This window comes from Hyaena hyaena, unplaced genomic scaffold (assembly GCF_003009895.1).
Source record: "Hyaena hyaena isolate Hyena2069 unplaced genomic scaffold, ASM300989v1 scaffold_454, whole genome shotgun sequence".
In the NCBI taxonomy this organism is placed as follows: domain Eukaryota; kingdom Metazoa; phylum Chordata; class Mammalia; order Carnivora; family Hyaenidae; genus Hyaena; species Hyaena hyaena.
Window position 1 is genome coordinate 1276107 of NW_024081086.1, and position 21976 is coordinate 1298082.

General features: G+C 34.3%; 1 protein-coding gene across 2 annotated transcripts in view; it reads right to left on the reverse strand.

Moving 5' to 3' along the window:
* RALYL (RALY RNA binding protein like) overlaps positions 1–21509 on the reverse strand; it is a 388833-nt gene extending 367324 nt beyond the window's left edge. For both annotated transcript variants that reach the window (XM_039253467.1, XM_039253466.1), the window contains exon 1: positions 21237–21509. In XM_039253467.1, the coding sequence (XP_039109398.1) occupies positions 21237–21492 (256 nt within the window). In that variant the 5' untranslated portion in view covers positions 21493–21509. The remainder of the gene's footprint in view (positions 1–21236) is intronic.
* Between the last annotated feature and the right edge of the window lie 467 nt (positions 21510–21976).

The following is a 21976-nucleotide window of genomic DNA, read 5'->3' on the forward strand; positions in this document are numbered from 1 at the left end:
TGGGATTGCTAGACTATATGGTAATTCTATTTTTATTTTTATTTTTATTTATTTATTTTTTATTTATTTCTAGGAGAGAGAGAGAGAGACAGCTTGAGCAGGGGAGGGTCAGAGAGAGAGGGAGTCACAGACTGAAACAGGCTCCAGGCTCCGAGCTGGCAGTCAGCACAGAGCCCGACGCGGGGCTCGAACCCACGAACCGCGAGATCATGACCTAAGCGAAAGTCGGACGCTCAACCGACTAAGCCACCCAGGCGCCCCGGTAATTCTATTTTTAATTATTTGAGGGACCTCTACATATCTTCTATAGTGACTGCACCATTTTACATTTCCACCAACAGTATAGGAGGGTTCCAGGTTTTCCACATCTTTGCCAACATTTGTTACATGTTGTTTGTTTAGATTATTTTTTGTAATAGCTATCTGAACAAGTGTGAGATGATACCTCATTGTGGCTTTTACCTAAATTTCCCTGATAAAGTGATGTTGAGTTCTTTTTCATATACCTGTTGGCCATAAATATAGTGGTGTTTTTTTTTTTTTTTTTGAAGAAATGTCTATTTTTTTTTTTTTTTTTTTTTGAAGAAATGTCTATTCTGATCTTTTGTCCATTATTTGTGTGTGTGTGTGTGTTTGTTGTTTTTTTGTTTTTGTTTTTTGCTAATAAGTTATTAGGGATTCTTACACATGTTTTGCATATTAACCCCTTACCAGATAGATGGTTTGCAACTATTTTATCCAATTCCAACTATTTTAACCAAAAATTGCTTTTTCACCTCTTTTGATCGTTTCTTTTGTTGTGCAGAAGCTTTTTAGTTTCTTGTAGATGAACCCTGAAGACATGCTAAGTGAAATAAGCTAGGCACAGAAGTGCAAATATTGCATGATTCCACTTATATGAAGTCCCTAAAATGTTCAGACCCAGAAAAGTGAAAAGTAGCATGGTGGTTACCAAATGTTGGGGTATGGGGAAATCGAGAATTGTTACTCAATGGGTGTAAAGTCTGTTGTATACAAAACAAATACATTCTAGAGATCTGTAGTGGAACAGGTCCAATAATTAGCAGTATGGTATTGGACAGTTTAAAATATGTTAAGAGGACGGACCTCATCTTAAGTATTCTTATAAGAAAATGGAAGAGTAGGGAAGGGAAGGGAAGTGAAAGGAAGAGGAGGGAGAGAAGAGACAGGAGAGGAGAGGAGAGGAGAGGAGAGGAGAGGAGAGGAGAGGAGAGAAAAAAGAAAAATCTCACAAAAAATGTAAGGAAATTTGTGGAGGTGATGGATAGTTACCATCTTGATTGTGGTGATGATATCACAGGTATATGCATATGTCCACAGTCAACAAGATGCATTCATTAAATATGGGCAATTTTTTTGTATATCAAACATACCTTGATAAAAATTAAATAAGAAAAAGTAATCCTTAATAATCAAACACTGTCACTGGGTATCTACTGGGTGACAACCTCACATAGAAGAATGACTCCAAATGACTTTAAAAGTTTATTGCTATTACCTAGTAGAATATTCTTTATGAAAAAACCATTAAAAATTAGAAAATATTAAACTGTTTTTTGAAATCATAATAATGTTGGTGCTGATGGTACTGATTTTATGACTCTTTTATGTATATTGTGGGATAATCAGAGAAGCTATTATAAAATGGTGTTAGTATGTGAGATTTCTGGCAATGCTGAAAGGAGATGTAGATGTTAATACTGATGAAGCTAAAATATCTGTAGTCTTGATTTTAAACAGGAAGTATAACTATAAATGTGAAATGATTATTTTCTTTAATGTCTGTGTATGTGTTTGTGTGTGTGTGCGTGCGTGTGCATGCCTGTATGTGTGTGTGTGTGTGTGTTTATGTAATTGTATGTATATATGTATGTATGTGTATATCTCCTACCCCTGGGTCCTGAAACAACTGAGAAATAATAACAGTTCAGTAGTAGTGAGCTTCCCTTGCACCCAGAATCTTGGATTTAGCTTTTTCCAAGGTGCTGAATCTCTTTGGAGACTGGCTGATTCCCAGTTTGGGGCAGGGAATTATCATCCTGGAGAATATTATCATATCAGAATAAAGGAAATTATCCAAGGACTGCTAGAATTATATCAAAATGTCCCAGATAACAATGTGAATATAGTGGTGCTACAAGGCAAAGTCAGGATAATTTGATCATTAACAGAGGAAACAGCTGAAAGGGACTGACAAATTTTCAGCTACACTTAATTCCTGAGCTCATCAAATTATTAAAACAATTTTAGGGGTGTCTGATTGGCTCAGTTAGTAAAGTATGTGACTTGATCTTGGGGTTGTGAGTTCCAGGCCCACATTGGGTACAATGCTTACTAAAAAAAATTAAAACTAATTTTAATCTTTAGAAAATGCTAGGGAATCACTTTAGTCTTTTAAATACTTGTATAAAGGAAAAGAATCAAGGAGTTTTCCTTTTCCTTTCCATACAAAAGTAACTCAGCATAACCAAATACATAATGAAAGAAATTTCTTTTAGAATAATTCCAGCTAGGGGCACCTGGGTGGCTTGGTTAAGTGTCCGACTTTCGCTAAGGTCATGATCTCGCGGTTCGTGGGTTCGAGCCCCGCGTCAGGCTCTGTGCTGACTGTCAGCTCAGAGCCTGGAGCCTGTTTCAGTCTGTGACTCCCTCTCTCTCTGACCCTCCCCTGCTCACGCTATCTCTCTCTCTCTCTCCTAGAAATAAATAAAACATTTAAAAAAAAAGAATAATTCCAGCTAATAAGCAAAGAAAATAAATGATAGGAAGTAGATTACCAAAATTACTCTATCTGCCTATTTATATATATTCAGTAGCTGTTAGCATCACAAAAGAAAACAAGACAGTACTTTTTGATGGACATGCACAGAGCCACCCATGAATATTTCCACCTGAATTTGACCAAGCATCTAGATATAATTAAAAATTTTCAGGAAATACAAGGACCAGAGAAGCATGTTAAATGATACCACAGGGTGCAATCACCAAATTGCAGAACTTGTGAAACATTATAGGACAAATCACCCAATTTTTTCAACAGATAAAATGCAAATGGAGATGGGGAATGTATTAGGAGAGACGATAAATTAAGAGACCTAGGGCTATATCAGTGAATCCCAATCTTTGTCTCCCATTTGGTTTCCAATTCAAATGAATCAATAAAAAGAAGTATAAGAGAGCAAATTCTGAAAAGAAAGAATTATTACTAGATTGATGTTAAAGAACTGAAGAATTATATTTGGTGATATCATGATCTTGTGGCAACATTTTTTAAAAAATATTAAATATGTGCAGGTAAAATGATATGTCTGGGGATTTGTTGTAAAACAATCCAGGGAGTAGGAGGAAAATGGTGGAATTATAGAAAAAAAATAATATGGTTGTTCATTGATAATTGCTAAAATGGGGTCAGGTATATATCTATTTCATTAGACTATTCCTTCACTTTTATATATACCTCAAAATCTCCAAAATAAAAATGTAAGAAATCAAGCAAACTATGTGCAAAATTAAAATTCATGACAATTATAACACAAAAAAATGAGGGGTCACTGAATACAAATGAAGTATTATATGAATCCAGGATTATTTGGAAAGCAATGTGAGGGATAATTTACATAAACTAATACATCAAAGATATCTGTTGCAATCTCCAAGGTAATATTACAAGAACAGCAAAAGTATGTATAACATATAGGCAAGTAAAATGGAAAATACAAAATAATAATAGACATATTAATCTAAAAAAGGCAAAAAAGAAAAACAAACATGCAACATGTGGAATGAATAAAAAAATAGTAAACTTATGGATATAAATTCAAATGCATAAGTAATTAAATATGAATAGATTATTACACTTAAAGTTTGTCAAACTGTATTTTTAAAAAGATTATATTTTGTTTACAAACATGTTTTAAATATTAACACATAGAATCACTAAAATTAAAATGGTTGAAATGATATACTATGCAAACATTAAAAAGAAGTGAGTTTATCTATATTGATTAGACAATGTTTTTCTATAAGACAAAAATAATTACTAGACATGGAGATACATCATGCTAATGAAAGAATGAGTCTATTAGAAAGATAAAGTTTTGAGTTCGCATTTACTCAATATTATTGCCTCAAATATGTAAAGCAAAAAAATTAAAAAATTTTTTTTACATTTATTTATTTTTGAGAGACAGAGAGAGAGAGAGCACAAATAGGGGAGGACAGAGAGAAGGAGACACAGAATCAGAAACAGGCTCCAGGCTCTGAGCTGTCAGCACAGAGCCTGACACAGGACTTGAACTCACAAACTGTAAGATCATGACCTGAGCCGAAGTCAGACATGTAAAGCAAAAATTAAAAGAACTAAAAAGACAAAGAGATGAATCCATAATCATAATCCACTCTCTAAAAACTGATTGAAAAGAAGATAAAAATCAATAAGGATACAATAAGTCAGAAATTCAGTTAGTGACTTTTGCCCATTTGACACATAAAGAAGACTAGATAGATCAGCTACAGCATATATATATATGCTGTGTGTCAACTGCACAGGGAATACTTATGAAAACTGATTGTATACATGTAGAGAAAAAATACCATTGCATTTTAATGAATGTATTCTCTAGTTATAATGAAATTAAGCTAAAATGAATTACAAAAATTATAAATTCAGTAACAAATTTTCTAAATAACCAATAGATCAAAGAACTATCAATGTGAATTAGCAAATGCTTATAAACTAAATTGATTCTAAAAGTATGATGTGTTAGAATTTGGAGGATGAAGCTGAAGCTGTGCTCAGAGAATTAGAGAATTAAATGCATTTTTAGAAAACATGAAAGGCTGGAAATCAGTTCCCTAAATTGTGATTCACGAAGTTATAGAAAAAGTAGCAAATTAAGCCAAAACAAGTAGAAGAAAAGAAATAATAAAGATAAGATTACAGAGTAATGAAACAAAAATAAATGAGCAATAGATAAAATACACAAAGCCATAATTTGGTTATTTGAATAGATGACTAAACTAAGAAAGAAAGTTAAGGCAAAAATTATCAACATTAGGATTAGCAAATAAAAAAACATCACTTAAAAATTCTAATGACAATAAAATATGAAAATATTATGAATAGCTTTAGGCCAATACATTTGAAAATGAGTATCAAATTAACAAATCCCTTAGAAAACTCTTCTCTCTAAAACTGTCACAAAGATAATTTTTTAAAAATCTGAATAGTCCTATCTCTATTTATTTTTAATTTTTTTAAATGTTTTTATTTATTTCTAGGAGAGAGAGAGAGAGACAGCGTGAGCAGGGGAGGGTCAGAGAGAGAGGGAATCACAGACTCTGAAACAGGCTCCAGGCTCTGAGCTGGCAGTCAGCACAGAGCCCGACGCGGGGCTCGAACCCACGAACACGAGATCATGACCCAAGCGAAAGTCGGACGCTCAACCGACTAAGCCACCCAGGCGCCCCAGTCCTATCTCTATTAGAGCAATTGAATCTGTAATAAAGATCTGTCCATAAAATACTACCAATCTACATGGTGTTCTTGTGAACTCTCCAAATGTTTATAAAGAAATAATACTAATCATGTGCTAACTCTTCCAGAAAACAGTAAAAGAAGGAACACTTCTCAGTTCATTTCATGAGGCCAGGATCTCCTCACCAGCAAAATTGGTAAGAACCTAACAAGAAAAAAAGACTGCAGGCCAATCTCTAAAATCTACCAAAACCACAGAGGTTAAAAAAAAAAAAAAAGAAATATGATGTTGCATTTATTTCTGGAGTGATAAATTGATTTCACATTAAAAGATCAATTGTAGTTCATCACATTAACAGAATAAAAGAGAAAAATCAATATTAATTTTTATATAAACAGAAAAATATTGAATATAATACAATAAAAATTATTAGAAAACTAGAAATATAATAAATTCATTGATTTGATGGGCAGTTTCCAGAAAAATAAAATTCTATGGTAAATGATAATGGCAAAATATTGACTGCTTTCTCATACAATGAGAAAAACATATCTGCTACTATTACTTCTCTTCAATATTCTGGAGGTACTAGCCAATGTAATAAGGCAAGGAAATAAATGAATATATATTGGAAGGTAAGAAATAAAATTGCTATTATTTGCAAGAAACATGGTTGTACACATACAGTATGCCTCCGAAAACAAACTACCAGAAGGAATAAATGAATTTAGAGGATCTATGAGTATATCAATAAATGTACTAGTAATGAACAATTAAGAAATAAGATGTCTAAAATGATACCATTTATAGTAGTATCAGAATTATTTACAGCATAATATCTATCATATATATGTAATGCTACAAATAAATCAATAGTAAATAATTTTCTGCATATAACTACCTATAAATTATATTGTAAAATGGCATATCAGATAAAGGTTTAGTATCTAAAATCTATAAAGAACTTATCAAACTGAACACCCAAGGAACAAATAATCCACTGAAGGAATGGGCAAAAGACACGAATATATACTTTTCCAAAGAAGACATCCAGATGGCTAGCAGACACATGAAAAGATGCTCAACATCACTCACCATTAGGGAAATACAAATCAAAACCACAAAAGGGTACCACCACACAATTAATGGTAAAAATTAACAACTCAGGAAACAACGGTTGTTGATGAGGATGCAGAGAAAGGGGAACACTTTTGCACTGCTGATGGGAATGTAAACTGGTCCAGCCACTCTGGAAAACAGAATGGAGATTCTTCAAAAAGTAAAAATAGAACTACCTTATGACTGAGCAATTGCACTAGTAGATATTTTTCCAAAGAAAAAATGATGATTTGAAGGGGCATATGCACCCCAATGTTTACAGCGGCACTATCAACAGTGTTCAAATTATGGAAAGAGCTCAAATATCCATCTACTGATGAAACGCTAAAGAACATGTATATACGTATACATACACACACACACACACACACACACCAGAATCTTACTTGGTGATCAAAAAGAATGAATCTTGTCATTTGCAACAATTTTGGATGGAAATATTGGGTATTATCTAAGTGAAATAAGTCAGAGAAAGATAAATATATAATTCTATTCATAAATGGAATTTAAGAAACAAAATAGACTAACATACAGGAAAAGAGAAAAAATAAAATAAAAACAGAGAGGGAGGCAAAACATAAGACACTCAAATACAAAGAACAAATACTGAAGATTGCTGGAGGGATGTGGGGTGAGGGGATGGGCTAAATGGGTGATGAGCATTAAGGAGGGCACTTGTTGGGATGAGCACTGGGTGTTACATATAAGTGACAAATCAGCAAATTTTACTCCTGAAACTATTATACTATACGTTAACTAAGTTGGATTTAAATTAAATAATATATATATTCTATATTATATAATTACAGATTATATATTTGTATATATGTAATATATATAATTATATACGTTGTAATTATATATAATTATTCTATGTCCAAACTGATATTTCTCGACAGTGAAGAAAGAACAGTTTCTTCAAAAAATGGAGTTAATGGGATATTCATGTGAAAATAGTTGAATATGTTCACTAATTTGCAATACACAAAATATTCAATTCCAGAAGTATTAACATTTAAATGTGAGTGGTAAAATAAACAAACAAAAAGCCACTTAGAAGGAAACCTGAGAGTATGTCTTCATAACCACAGATGAAGTAGCAATCACTTCTTCAACAGGACAGAAGCACAAACCATCATGTGATACGAAGCCTTCTTGTGGACTTACAGCCTATGCTCTCCTCACATATGAGGAAATCAGAGTGCAGAGAGCATAAATGTTTGTTCAGGCTCAACACCTCCATAAAGCTGAAAATCTAGTATTAGGACTCCAGTTTTCTGAATTCATTTTTAGAACCATTACACAGTAAGACTTAATAGGATGCACTTTTACTTTTTCTGGTGTTTATGTCATATTATAGGTTCTAGGCAATGTTTTAAGCATTTTACATATACTGATGCATTTAATCTTCACAACAACTCAGTGTGATGAGTCTTTTTATGATTATTTTGCAGACAAAGGAACACCACTGAGACCTTTAGTAACTTGCCCAAAATCACATGTCTAGTAAATAAAAGCTAGGATTCTAACACAGGAAGCCTGAGTTCACAGCCTGCATACTTAACCATCATCGTTTACAAGCATTAGAGGCTATAATTTTAATTTCTCCATTTTTAGTTTCAATTCAAATAAATTAGAAATTGCAGTATCTAAAAATGTTCTTGAGGTATAATATTCTGATCTTTTGCTGCCTATTTTTAGATGGTTTCCAAACTCTTTAAATTCAAATCTACATGTTCCCAAAACTCTTCTTCAAAAATTCTTACAATACTGTATCCCTTTTAAAGTTCATGTAGCACTCGATGGTATGTATTAGAACATGCTTTATCTTATATTTTCCACCTTCTATAGTATGTTATTTCATGTGTTCATATTTTATTCCATAACTGCAGTGATTAACTTATGATACTTTATCCTTTTACAGTACTTGATCTGCATTATTTTATGCTTCATATTGTATCTATTTATATTGTATCTGCTATCACTCTCATGTTTTTTTACGTAGACATATTTACATCACAACTAGCATATTTTCCAACAGCAGTCATCTATTTTATTGTATTGTATTATTTTAGTATACTTTCCTTTTACTTTATTTTGATGTAGACTTGTTAGAGCTTAAGAGACAAAGAGCTAACAGAATTCCACACAGACAGTTGAAAGAATAAATGTTCATGTTATATATAGTATTCTGAAATCAATTCACAAGGGACTTTCAGACATTTTATTAACAAGTTTGAAGTTAATTTGAGGTATTGTAGTCTATCATTACGCTCAGCTTTGCTCCAGGGAATAAGTTACAACTAACAAGATCCCTCTGAGTCGCTCAGGACTTTCCAGTGATGGTCTTAGTGAAGAAATTGACATGAACAGTATTTACCACTGCTTTCACTAATTTAGGTTCAATGACTGAATGACATGAATAATTTCAGAGACAAAAGGAAAACTCCTCAGGCTTTCTGTCATTTGTGGGACCATGAATCTCCCTGGCCAACAGACCACCAGTTCTATAATGTACCTTATTATGGAAGTTTGCTAATTAGCATTTGTTTATAGCATATTAAGTAGCTCCATTTAATGACTAAAAACCCCATACACATATTGTGTTTTGCAGTCCTCAGAGTATTCTTTTTAATACTTACTATCTGAGAACAGTGGAGGAGGATGAAGATGAAGGTTTCAGGAGAGGATTAAGACTTCCCAAACAATTAGCAGATATTATATGTATACTCTGGATAGTAGAGTGACCATAACTTACAGCAATTATAAAAAATGTGAGAAGGATGTTCCAAGACTTTTGTCTTCAGAAAAACATGGTCTCTTTAATAGCGAATACATTATAGGATTTCCTTAGATGTAAATGAGATTAATAGAACAAATTATCTCACATCCATGAAAGATGCTGGAAAGACATTTTTAAATAATCTCTTTGAATGAATTTGAGTGAAAATTACATATATATGTAAATATAATTACTAAAGTCTACTGGTTTAGAATGGCAACATATTTCTGCCAACCCAGAAAGAGTAAATCAAAATGAATTTCCTGAATATCATCTCATAAGTAATTCTTTACACTTCCACTCACATATACTATTCAAGACACTTCATGGGCCTGTGAATAGATTTTTGAAAACAAATAAAATGGTCATGTAAATATAACAGTTTTCAATTGATAACCACTTTGAATATCTGGACAATATACTATTTGTTGGGAAACTGGTTGTTTAAAATGCAAGGATGTGTTGGACATTTCTTTAGCATAGAGCTGGAATGTCAAATAGTTTCCAAGGAAGAAACACTCAAAGGTTTACGAATTCAAATTTCAGCTAATTTGAAAGATTAACTTACGATATACACCTTAAGAAGTGAAAGCTTTGTCAAACTATCAAGTTGAGGAAGTATGATGACACTATCCTCTTTAGAAGTTGAGGCAAACACTAAAATTTTTTTCTTACTTGTTTATTGGAACAAATGGTAATACATTTATATAACGGTACCTTGCTAAAAGTCATCTTTAGTAATGGCAGCAATCTTTGGATGTTTTCTTCAAGATTTAGTAAGCTCCACAGGATCTGTGCACTTCTCAAAGGGTTTTGCAATAGACTCCATTATCCAAAATGATTATTTGTACTCATCATGTCAGTCCAGGCTGTCAGTCTGTCCTTACTAGATGTTCAGACATAGCATCTAATTTGTGCCTAAAAGTATCTGCACGAGAATAATAGTTACCAAAAGGAAGTAGAATGGATACAATGGTAGAACTAATGTATCCCTTAGGGAAAACATCATCTAGGAAGGCTGCAATGCTCACTTTCTTTGTTTTACCAAGCTTTTAGTGGTACTCTTAAATAATAAATATTTGAACATCATCTGTGCATCTGAGTAGTCTCAGAACTCAGTGTTTTTCACTTAACAAGTCTTTCTTTTTCTTCATAATTTTTAGTGGTGATCTGAAATGTCTGAATGGAAAGATTGAAAGAAAAAAAATCACATTTCTAAAAGGCATTATATTCAAGATGTGAAGGGAAAGGACTTTGAAAAAAATAGTCTGCTCTTTTGTTTAAAATCAGTAAACCTATAAATGTGTCAACTATACAGACAGATTGATTTGTCTGGTGTTTGTGCTTTTAAGGATTAAAACAAACTGGTGATACAAATGGTAAGCTACAGTCATGAACACATTATTATAATTGCAATGAAAGGTACATAATGAGTTTTGTTTTCTGAACTGGAAAAGATTCATTCTTAATATAAATTTTGGATTATTCTCAAAATAATTCAAAGCATTGTTTTCATATAGTTTACTGTGATTAAAACTATAATAACATTTATGAATTAATGAAGTTTATTTTGTTATAATTGCTCTAAAGTAGTGATTACTAACCAGTAATGATTTTGTCCCTCAGAGGACTTTTGATAGTACTGGACACATTTTTTATTGTCACTACTGGAAGGGGGTGCTACTGGCATCTAGTAGGTACGAAGAAGTCAGGGATGCTGCTAAACATCCTATAATACAAAGGAAAGGCCTCCATAACAAGGGCCCAATGTTTCAGTACTGCCAAGGTTAGGAAACACTGTTCTAAAGACATACATTGCTATACACGGTTCACCAAAAATTGTAAAACATGCATACAAGACACCACGTTACTTAATGACAGATAAGTATATTACTACAACAACAATAAATAAATATAAAATATTCAGCAAATAGCTTGTAACAGCTGCACTAACTCTGAGTATAATCTTTATTCTCAGAGGACCTCACCTAAGTCAATGTCCTGGCTAGAATAGAAAATTAATAGTTGACAATTAAGTGAAGAAATGAATGAATCTCTCAACAGTGAGAGGGAATTAATATGCATATTAAATAGCATGCAACATAATTAAACTATAACAGAAAGTCAAATAATAGTGAACAAAGAAAAGATATTCTTTTGAAGCGAATCTTCATTACACTGAACACAATATCGTATTTCTATACACTTGGTTTCATCCGTATGACATTCAAGACCCTTCACAGCCTGACATCAATCTTGCCTCCCTCTACTCTTCTCCATAAGCGGTTCATTCACTTCTGCCCGAATTAGGACTCCAGGTTCAATGTTTCATCTACCTGGAATTATTTTTCCATACCTGCCCATGCTTTTAACACTGATTTAAATTTCTCCCTTCCTCCAGTCATCTCCCATCACACCTGTAATCACTTTAACTAATCTCTCGATCTCAGCAATTACTGACTCTTACCATTATGGACTGCTTGCACCATCTATTCAAAATCTGCCTAGAATATTACAGCCAAAAAAAAAAAAAAAAAAAGTAGAGGACTTCTCCTAGCACTAGAGGCCGTAATATCTATACACAATTTTTTTAGCCCAAGGTATGTACCGTATGCAGGTAAGGTTCTATGCATTTTAGAAATATGAGTTCTGCATTACAGTCTGAACTGAGCACTATTGTTTCTATTTTACAGAAATGGATTCTTAGTGAATAACTTCTTCAAGTTACTCAACTACACGTAGCAAAGAAGCTAACTGCTCACCGAAGATGACAGCCAGCTTCTACGGCTGCTGGTGGGAACAGCTGTCCAGCTCCACCCGCATCTAGCCATGTCAGTGGCACATAAGCAGGTAGGGTGAACACCACTTTCAGGCTTGAACTACAAAACTTCCAGAGCCTCATCCTCCCTCACTTTTCACCTGTCTGCTGATACGACTTCTTTCTAGGTCTACGGTAACCACTCACTAAAAGAACTTCCTACAGCCTGGTCCCTGGATGAAAGAGAAGAACAGAGCCTCCTTCCCCAGCCCATGTTTTCTTCAGGGTATTGGCTGTATTGTATGTGAAGAAGAAATAAAGGTCAATTAGGATAACTATTGAAATGTCAGTATTTATCTGATCCTGAGGCTGGCATTCTCTAATTAACATAGGAGGCAATATTTTAACCTATGAGAAAGATCAAGTAAGTTGAAAAGCCTACCTTAAGTACAAATGTAATAGATAATAAGGATTGTATGTTCAAGTCTGTCCAGGACCATCCTGGTTTACAACTGATTTCACAGCATGATCATTAATAGTATTTCTTCTCACTCTCAGCAGTAGCCTGGTTTAGATGGTAATGTGTTACAGTTACTCTACTGATAGACTGATATGAAAAGACTTGCTGGCAAGAATCAGCAGTGGAAATAATTGTGGTCAGAATATGTTGAGCTTGATATCCTATGCCACCATTTGTGTAGTGTAAGGCAAGGAAAGTTCTTTGAGCTTCAGTTCCAGCCAGCAGAATACACTGGCTCATACTCACCTCTCAGCATTGTTGTGAGGAAGAAAAGAAGAGAAATGTGGTTAAAGAGCTTTGAGAATGATGGAGTACTGGGCAAACATGTAGCTATTGATAAGACAAAACTATGAGAAGATGTCATTTTAGGGGCTGTAGCGCAAGTTCCCCATAAATAAAATCTTTCTTTAAACCAATGTATCATTTACTATACCTTTGAAAAACATATGAGTTAATATTTGATGCTTATTAAAGACTAGATTATGCTTAGAAAAAAACTAAACCCGGTGTATTGAATACCCATCTCTGGAGTGTCTGACTTTAGAGGGACTGAGTACCTAGTTGCCTTACAAGGAGGCCGCAGTGTCTTCTCTCTACAGCACCCCCAAACTGTAACCAGTGGGGGCGTGCCACTGCTCCTTCTCCTTCCTGACAGTCTTCCTCCCCTTCCATTCTTTCTACTCCTTCTTCCTTTCTATCTCCATCTCCTTGTGTCGCTTTTTCAATGGGAAGAAAAAGCCCTTTAGTGAAATTCATCTGTTCCCCCAACCATGCAAGCACTCATCCAACACTTTGCCATTTACCGTGGAAGTATCAACACTCTGCCAAGTGCTAAGAAGTTTAATATAAACATAAATAGTCAAGGCTCTCAAGGCACTTAGCCTAAGATAGGTAAGAAATCGATGCCTGCTCCAAAACAGTACATATAGAAACATAACTGAAAAGAAGATACGTGCTAGAAAGGGAAATAAAACATTCCCACTATGTTTGAGGGATCAAAGTAGGTTTCCTTAAAGTAATATTTAATCTGAGATGTGAAACATGTAGAGTCAAGTGAAGAGAGTGAAGACATGGGGAAGTGAGGTGAGATGATGGGGAGCTGAGTAGGGAAAGGCATTCCACACTGTCTCATACAGCATGTGAAAACGTCCAAAGGAAAGAATATGACTTGTTCAAAAACTGCGAGAAATCAATTTAGATCGAACACATGAGAGGGTGGTAATGTAAGCCTGCAGACGAGTGAGAAATAAATCACATAGGAAGCTGTTGGCCACAGCAATGGCCTGTCTTTTTTCTGAGAACAATGAGAAATGATTGAAAGTTTTTATTAGAGGGTGACCTCATTAGGTCTGTATTTAGAAAAGATCACTCTGCATGCAAGATGGTAGCTGAAGATAAAACACATGTGAAATCCATTACTCCTAAGGCCTGCTTCATAGACTGTTACAAGAATTTGTGATTTTCTTTTTTCCTCTTACTCAGCATGGGTGTCTAGGATCTTCCTTTCTACCACTGCATTCCCATTACTTTCTTGATGATTAGGATTAAGAATATCCACCAGATTTACCTTAAAATTAATGATCCATTCATCATTTTTCTTCTTTGAATTCCTTCAACATTTGCAAGATATTTATAATGTAATGAAATAATTTAATTCTATTTTACATATTCTTTTTCTAAACTAGACTTTGCTCCTCAAAAACGGAGACCCATATTCAGGTTTCAGAGCAAGAATGATTTCTATAGATAAATGGTTTTTGCTTTGCATTCTTCCTACTATTAACAACTGACATCTTAAGTTCATATATTATTGTGTTTTTGCAATGATCATAAGAATGAAACAATCTAAAAATAAAAAAATAACATTATAAATATTTATTTATAGTATGCATGTAATCAAGCCAGTGTAATCAGTAGAAACTTGCACTGATATAGACTTAGTCTCCAACCTCTGTACATTTTTGTACAAAAGAACACTTTATGCATGACCTCCCATATAAAAATTGTCATTATTAAACATTTAAAAAGTTTGTTTCAACTTTCACATGATGTGTTTGAGGAAAAAAATCTCCAATGACTAAACTTAGATTTAAAAATGTAATAGAATATTTCTAACATCAACAAAACTTAAAATCCAAATTTACCAAATATTAAAGGAAGCCTATATTCGTATTTCACCATTTTAAATTTAAATTTTATTGAACAGAGATATACTTTTATAAGGAGTTTCACCTTATAGAAATTGTGTTTTTTTTAAAAAAGTATTCAGAATAATTTCACAGCTGGATTCTGATTTTTTAAGAATTCCAGCTAATGTGAGCCAAAATGGACTCAATTGTTGTTTGCCATAGAAAGCTTAGAAATCCTCCATGACGTATCAGAGGCATGAATCCAGGGATAAAAAAAGGGATATCCTTTTTATACTGTGGTACAAAAGACATGTTGAAGAACTAAACACATATAAAAACAATTAAAGTTAAGTTACAGTCAAGTTTCTCTTTCTGCACAACACCCACAAGATATGCTGTGATTAGTGTTTGGAAAGCAGCAATACCAACAGTCCATCTCTCCACCCCATTCATTTATTTGAAATCCCTTAATTGTTCAATTATCATAGTGTTCAATTATCATAGCTCCAAACATATGATTAAGGGTATTTATCAGCTAACTATGACCTGGGAATGAGGACACATCAATGGGGAAAAGAAAAGAGGGTGATTTTGAAACATGTGTTACAGCCTAGGGACAGAACACCACATGGGGTCACATAGCACCAAAGTCTGAATAAGTCAACTGTGAAATGAGAGACAAAGGCATAAACTTAAAAGAAAACTGCATGGAAATGGGAGAGGAAGGAAACAAGGTCTGGGGCACACCTTGATCATAGTTAAAAAAAAAAAAAAAGAAGAAGAAGAAGAAAAACTAGAGACATTGTTTGCATGAGGAAATAAGTATTTTTATTTGTTTTTGTTTAATTACTCTGGAGTAGTGAATATATAGAGGGCTAAACCCAAGGAAAAAGTACTATCTTAGCTATTCATTTATGTGTTATATGTCTTTAAGGCAAATGGCCTTAGGAAACAAACTTTGCATTCAATAAAACATTTCTTGGGTCCATTAACATGTTTATAAAATGGATGGATCGTTGAACTAATTCCTGGCACATTTCCCCTGTTGTGGTATAGAATTTAGGAATCTCTAAAAAAAAAAAAAAAAAGAATTTAGGAATCTCTGCCAACAATAAGAATAAAAAAATCTAAGAGAGAGAAGTTAATCAAGCCTTTAGACTGTGACCTACTTTCAAAATCCAGATTAGAGTTCCAGTATTTTGAGCCCCAGCTTCTCAGCACCCCTAGTTTCTATATGAATTGTAATTTTTAGGTGAGATTCAGCTAATTTAATTTAAATTAATTTAAAGTAATTTCTCATTTTACATGAATTTGAAAAGAATACAAAATATATACTATTTAGAATTTCAATTCAGAAATTGATGATAATTTCATGGTAAAAAAATGTTTTCTCTAAAGACACAGCAGGTTTTATAATACAGATATATGGAATTATTAGTCTTAAATTTTCAGGTGTACTAATGTAGTCAAGTGAGTAAAATTATCCTTCCTGGATCCATAATGGTTGACTTGCATTTTGTCTGAGGAACATTTCTATTTTTGCCAATAGTTTTATTAAAGACAGACAATGAAACCTGCCAAGGTAGATAAAGTTTTCTCTGCTGCTTAGCCAGGCAGATGGCCTTGGGTATAGAAGACATTCATACAGAAAAAAAACCTTAAGCATTAAAGATGCTTAAGCTCTCATAAATGAGATTTTTGAATATTAGAATCAATAAGAGTACTAGCACACAGGGCCTTGGAAGTTTGGAACACTTGAAGGGAAGTGACTTGAGGACTCTACAGCTAAGAAAGGAACCATCTATTATAGGAAGTTTAGGAAGGCCATCGTTAACTATAGCTTAGAGCAGGGAATGAAACAGCTTTGTAGAAAATAGTTTAGATTTAGATTTTCAGAGGCCAGATTTCTCCACAGGTCCATCTTCAGCCAATATTCTTTATATATTTTCCTTGGGTCAGCTTATCCATTTCTATAGCTTCTACACCATCTATGCTGGTGACATACAAATCTCTACTCAGTCCAAATCTCTCCTGTTAATTTGCACCTGTGTATCCAATATTCTACTAGATACATATACCTGCATATCTTGAGGCATGCCCATCAACCTTAATACATCTATTTAGTCCTCCACTCATTGTCATACACAAAAAAACCTTTTCCCTTAAGAAATCATTATCCAGAGCCTGGGTGGCGCAGTCGGTTAAGCATCTGACTTCGGGTCAGTTCATGATCTCACGGTTTGTGGGTTCGAGCCCCACATCAGGCTCTGTGCTGACAGCCAGTTCAGATCCTGGAGTCTGCTTCAGATTCTGTGTCTCCCTCTCTCTCTGACCCTCCCCTGCTCACGCTGTCTCTCTCTCTCTCTCTCTCTCTCTCAGAAGTAAATAAAACATTAAAAAACAAAAACAAAAAGAAAAAGAAATCATTATCCATCCTACTACTGATCTCCAAGACTATCAGACAGAAAACTCAACCCATCAAATGGGAATCATTCTTGACTTTTCTGTCTCTCATTGTCTCTGTCTCACCAATTGTACCAACTAGTTATTTAGTCTTATTGATCCTACCTATCTTTCCTCATTTTTCCTTCTTCATTTCCATAATCTGAAACCTGAACTATTTCAGTAGACTCTCAGAACATGTTCCATTTCTAGTTTTATGTCACACTAATCCATCTTTCAAACTGCTGATGGATTATTTTCTCAGTAAAAGACATTGCAACCTACTACTTTCCAAGTTAAAATCTTTTCATGTCAAAACAGCCATTAATACTTCCATTTAGTAAATGATGGGTTTCATCATATTCATAGCTTATTCTCAGTTTAAGGACATATTTATAGCTTCCATAGAACGATAAGAATTCACATGTTCTGTAAAATGTTTAATTTTTCCTGGTACTACTGATGTTTAATCTCTAATTTATATATGAAGATATTTAAATATGTAGTGATATGAAAAGATTGTTTCTATTTAGAAGAAGGTATTTAAATATGCATTGCCATAAAATAAAATAATAATACAGATAACATACTAGCCCGGTGCAAGGCTTCATTACTATGAATTTTCTTCTTACTCTAAGAGAAAAAAGAATGCTTAGACAGGTTGTGGTATCAGCTAGTATCAATTTCATATGACAATGGTGTATTTTATAATCCATAATCAATTCACTTCAAATTAAGTGCTTGTAGGGGTTGGTGGGGGCTATAAATCATAAAGGGTTTATTTGAGAGTCCAAAAATTCAAGACGAAGGTAATGTACTAAACCTATCTTTCCTTGTCACACACAAAAAAACAAAGTTACAATATTTAAAGCTAAATTTTTTAAAGGTACAATATTTAAAGGACAATATTAAAGGTAAATATGTAAAGGTATAATGTTTACATATATATATAATGGATATACCTTCTGGAAAACTAGGAGTCTTCTTCAGGTCTTGACTGGGGAACAAGCTCCCTGTAGGGAGCAACTGGAAAACCTGCCTGAATTTCTAACAATATGATTTAAAAAAGGTGGGGACATTCAGACACTTGATCTGAAAAGCAGTTATTAACTGTTATAAAGCCCTTGCTTTGTATAAAAAGACATTCAACTTAGACACAAATAGTGAAAGACTAGATTTCAACAGAAGGAAGAAAGTCTTTAGTTTGGATTCAGGCAGAAAAGGTGATCAAGATCTGTGCTCCAGAGTTTAACCTGAGGACACAACAAAGAGGTCTGAGACAAAAGATTAGAAATGAGAAATGATATCTTATTAGAAATATTTTTTCCTAGGAATTTTCTAAGCAAGGCACAACATTTTTAGTATTGGTGTTCTCCTCCTCCATTTCATTCTTCTCAAAAGGAGAATAATCAACTGAACAGTGGGAGGAGGGGGGAAAGGACGGAAAAATTAGCTATCATTCATTAGTAAGTGAATGAGTGAATAGGACTTTTTGTTTGTTTTGCTTTTCTTTACTTGAGGAAAAGAGAGAGAGAGAGAGAGCGAGAGAGCACAAGCATGAGTGGGGGGGGAGGGGCAAAGGGAGAGTGAGAGAGAAAATCTTAAGCAGGTTCAATGCCCAGCATGGAGCCAAACACAACGCATCTCATGACTGGGAGATCCTGACCTCAGAGGAAATCAAGAGTCAAACACTTAACTGACTAAGCCACCCAGGCACCCTGGTGTTTGAACTTTTAATTGACCTTACAATTAATTTTTTAAAATAATTTTTTAAAATAATAATTAAACACATTTCTACAAGCATGTGCTAGCTTCATAATAGTCAAGACACAGGCAATAAATGAGCGTTTCTTTGAGAAAGGTATATAAAAACTATATTCTTTTGGTAAGTCATTATAAATGAGTCTACAGCAAGTATTTATGGGAAAACCTTTTTCTCTCTCAAGATTATTACTTCAGACTTCACTCTTGTTTTATTGAATTTCTTGCCTTCTCCGATATTTTTCATAACTATAATTATGTGACTTGATAATACAATGTTCTTAACACTCTTCGAACTTGATTTCTCTGTGCTTTTAGCTTGTTTCTTTTATATGCACCTTCATCTTTATGTGTGTGGACCTGAGAGACGTACATGATAAATTATGTAACCCCAGATACTGATGAGGGTTGTGAAAAAATATATATGTAAAGCACAGTAATGGAACAGATCATGTGGGCAAGAGGGCAGAAGGCTACAGGCTATTTTATTTTAGGAAAAGCCTCTCCACGGAAGGAAAAGTTGATTACAGCACATGATCCAGCAGAGAGCAATAAACTATTAGCAAGACCTATCCTCTTAGCAGAAGGAATAGCAAATGCAAAGCCTCTGAGGCAGTAACAGTCTTGGACATTTGAGGCATATCAAGATCCAGCATTACCGCCATGGTACAAAAAGGCAGACAGAAGGAGATGAAGTTAAAGATGTGAGGCATTAGAGGTACAGTCAAGAATATAAATCTTAAGCGGCGCCTGGGTGGCTCAGTCAGTTGAGTGTCCGACTTCGGCTCAGATCATGATCTCATGGTTCGTGGGTTCAAGTCCCGCGTCGGGCTCTGTGCTGACAGCTCAGTGCCTGGGGCCTGTTTCCAATTCTGTGTCTCCCTCTCTCTCTCTGACCCTCCCCTGCTCATGCTGTCTCTCTCTCTCTCAAAAATAAATAAAATATTAAAAAAAAAGAATATAAGTCTTATGCTGGATAAGATGTTAAAGCATTAGGGTTTTAAGAGTATCATCACATTTATATTCTAAAGGGATGCTGACAAGAGTGGAGAGAGGCAGAACAGTTAGGTGGTTAATTCAGTAGGCCAGCTGAGCTATAATGGTGGCCTCAATGAGAGAGCTATTGGTACACATCTAAAAGGGGACTGGGTTTGGGAAATATCAAAGGCTTGACACATGATGATGCATTACATCTGGAGTATGGGAAGGATGGAAGAATCACAGCTGACACCTCAGTTTTTATTTGCAAAATTGGATTAAGTGAAGGTTCCATTTCTCTTGATGGAGAAGTCTGGGAATGAAGGAAGTTAAGGATGCGAACAATCATGAGTTTTGTTCTGGGCATAGAATGCTGAGAGAAGATGTTGTGCAATCAATTTAAAATATGAATCTGGACAGGGTAAGAAACATACATTAAGGGATCACTGATATATTCTGCTTTTTCCTCAAGTAGAAAAATAGATTGTCTAATTTTTATTTTTTAATTTACATATTTACTACAAAATATTTCCTTCTAAGTATCTGCATTTTAATTCTAACTGTATTCTTTTCTTTCCTTTGGAAAAAAGACCCCATAGTATTCCTTCACTTTAGACAAAAATCTGATTATTGCACATGATTGAACAGGCATGATGTACAAGATTCCATAGTACATAAGAAAGGCTGGCTTATATTCCTTTTCCAGTTCTCAAGATTGACTTCTTTTTGCTGTTTCTTATTCCCACTCCTCAAACAATAAAAACAGGAAATTAGGAAAATATGTTAGCCCTCAGAGCAAAGGCTACAGGTATTAAAAGTAGAGTTACTTTTTTGCCTAGCATAGTGTTTCCTGGAAGATAGCTACCATTCTGAGTGAAATAAAGTTACACACGATGCATATTTTTTTATTTCCCCGGCTCTGTTAGGCTTGGTGGAGGCCACAAGTACTACAAGGCAGACTTGATCTGAAGTTACTAAATTTGTACAGAATATAAGAAACATGTAAAACAGCAGAGAACAAGAAAGTAATGTAAATTACAAATATGCAAACATTATAATTGGTTAAATAGGAGGTAGACATTATGGTAGTGCTGGCTTAATAAGTAAAACCATAGGCAGATATGTGCAAAGCCTGGAGCACTAATGTGACAACCAGAACTGAGCATGACTTACTTAATAGTAAAAACACAGGAAGACATGTGCAAAGACTGGAGCACGAATATGAGAACCAGAACTGAGCATGACTTACCGAGTGGTTGGCCGGCGATGATCCTGGCATTTTCTCCAGCCACTGCAGCTCTCGCATGCCGCTCACTCATGTACTGTACAAATGCATAACCTTTGTGAACTGAGCATCCAACTATTTTTCCATACTTTGAGAAAATGGCTTCAATGTCAACTTTCTTGACAATGGCTGTATTTAGATTGCCGATGAAAACACGGGAGTTGATGGACTTGGGGTCATTCTTATTGGTGACATTGCTGGTCTGTGTTTTGCCAGTCATGGTTGGCTCACCTTGTTTTAATCCTTAAACAAACATACAAAAACAATCAAAGGGAAAATAATTAGATTGAATGGATACTACTGGTTTTTAACAATTTTTCAGTAGTGTGCCAGGTCACCTCAAATCCCTAACTCCTACTGATTTTCTTGAGAAGAAAATTTAGTAATATAAAAGGTGAACACTGCATTAAAAAATGCAGTAAAAAAAAAAAAACACGATTAACACTTAGCATATAGTTATAAATAAATTCCTGACTTATTTATTCCAAATTCAGACCTAAATAATGAATTTGTCATTCTCATTTTAAGTCTATCCCTTTTTCAGAGGCAAGTTTGAGGAATAATCTACAATTTTATTGCTGAGAACATGCATTTTTAGTTCTGTATTTTCTGTAAAAGGTACATATATTGGCTATGTCATCATCACCTTCTATCACAAGCTAACAATTCTTTGCACTAAATGCGGCGGAAGAGAAAAAAGGTTT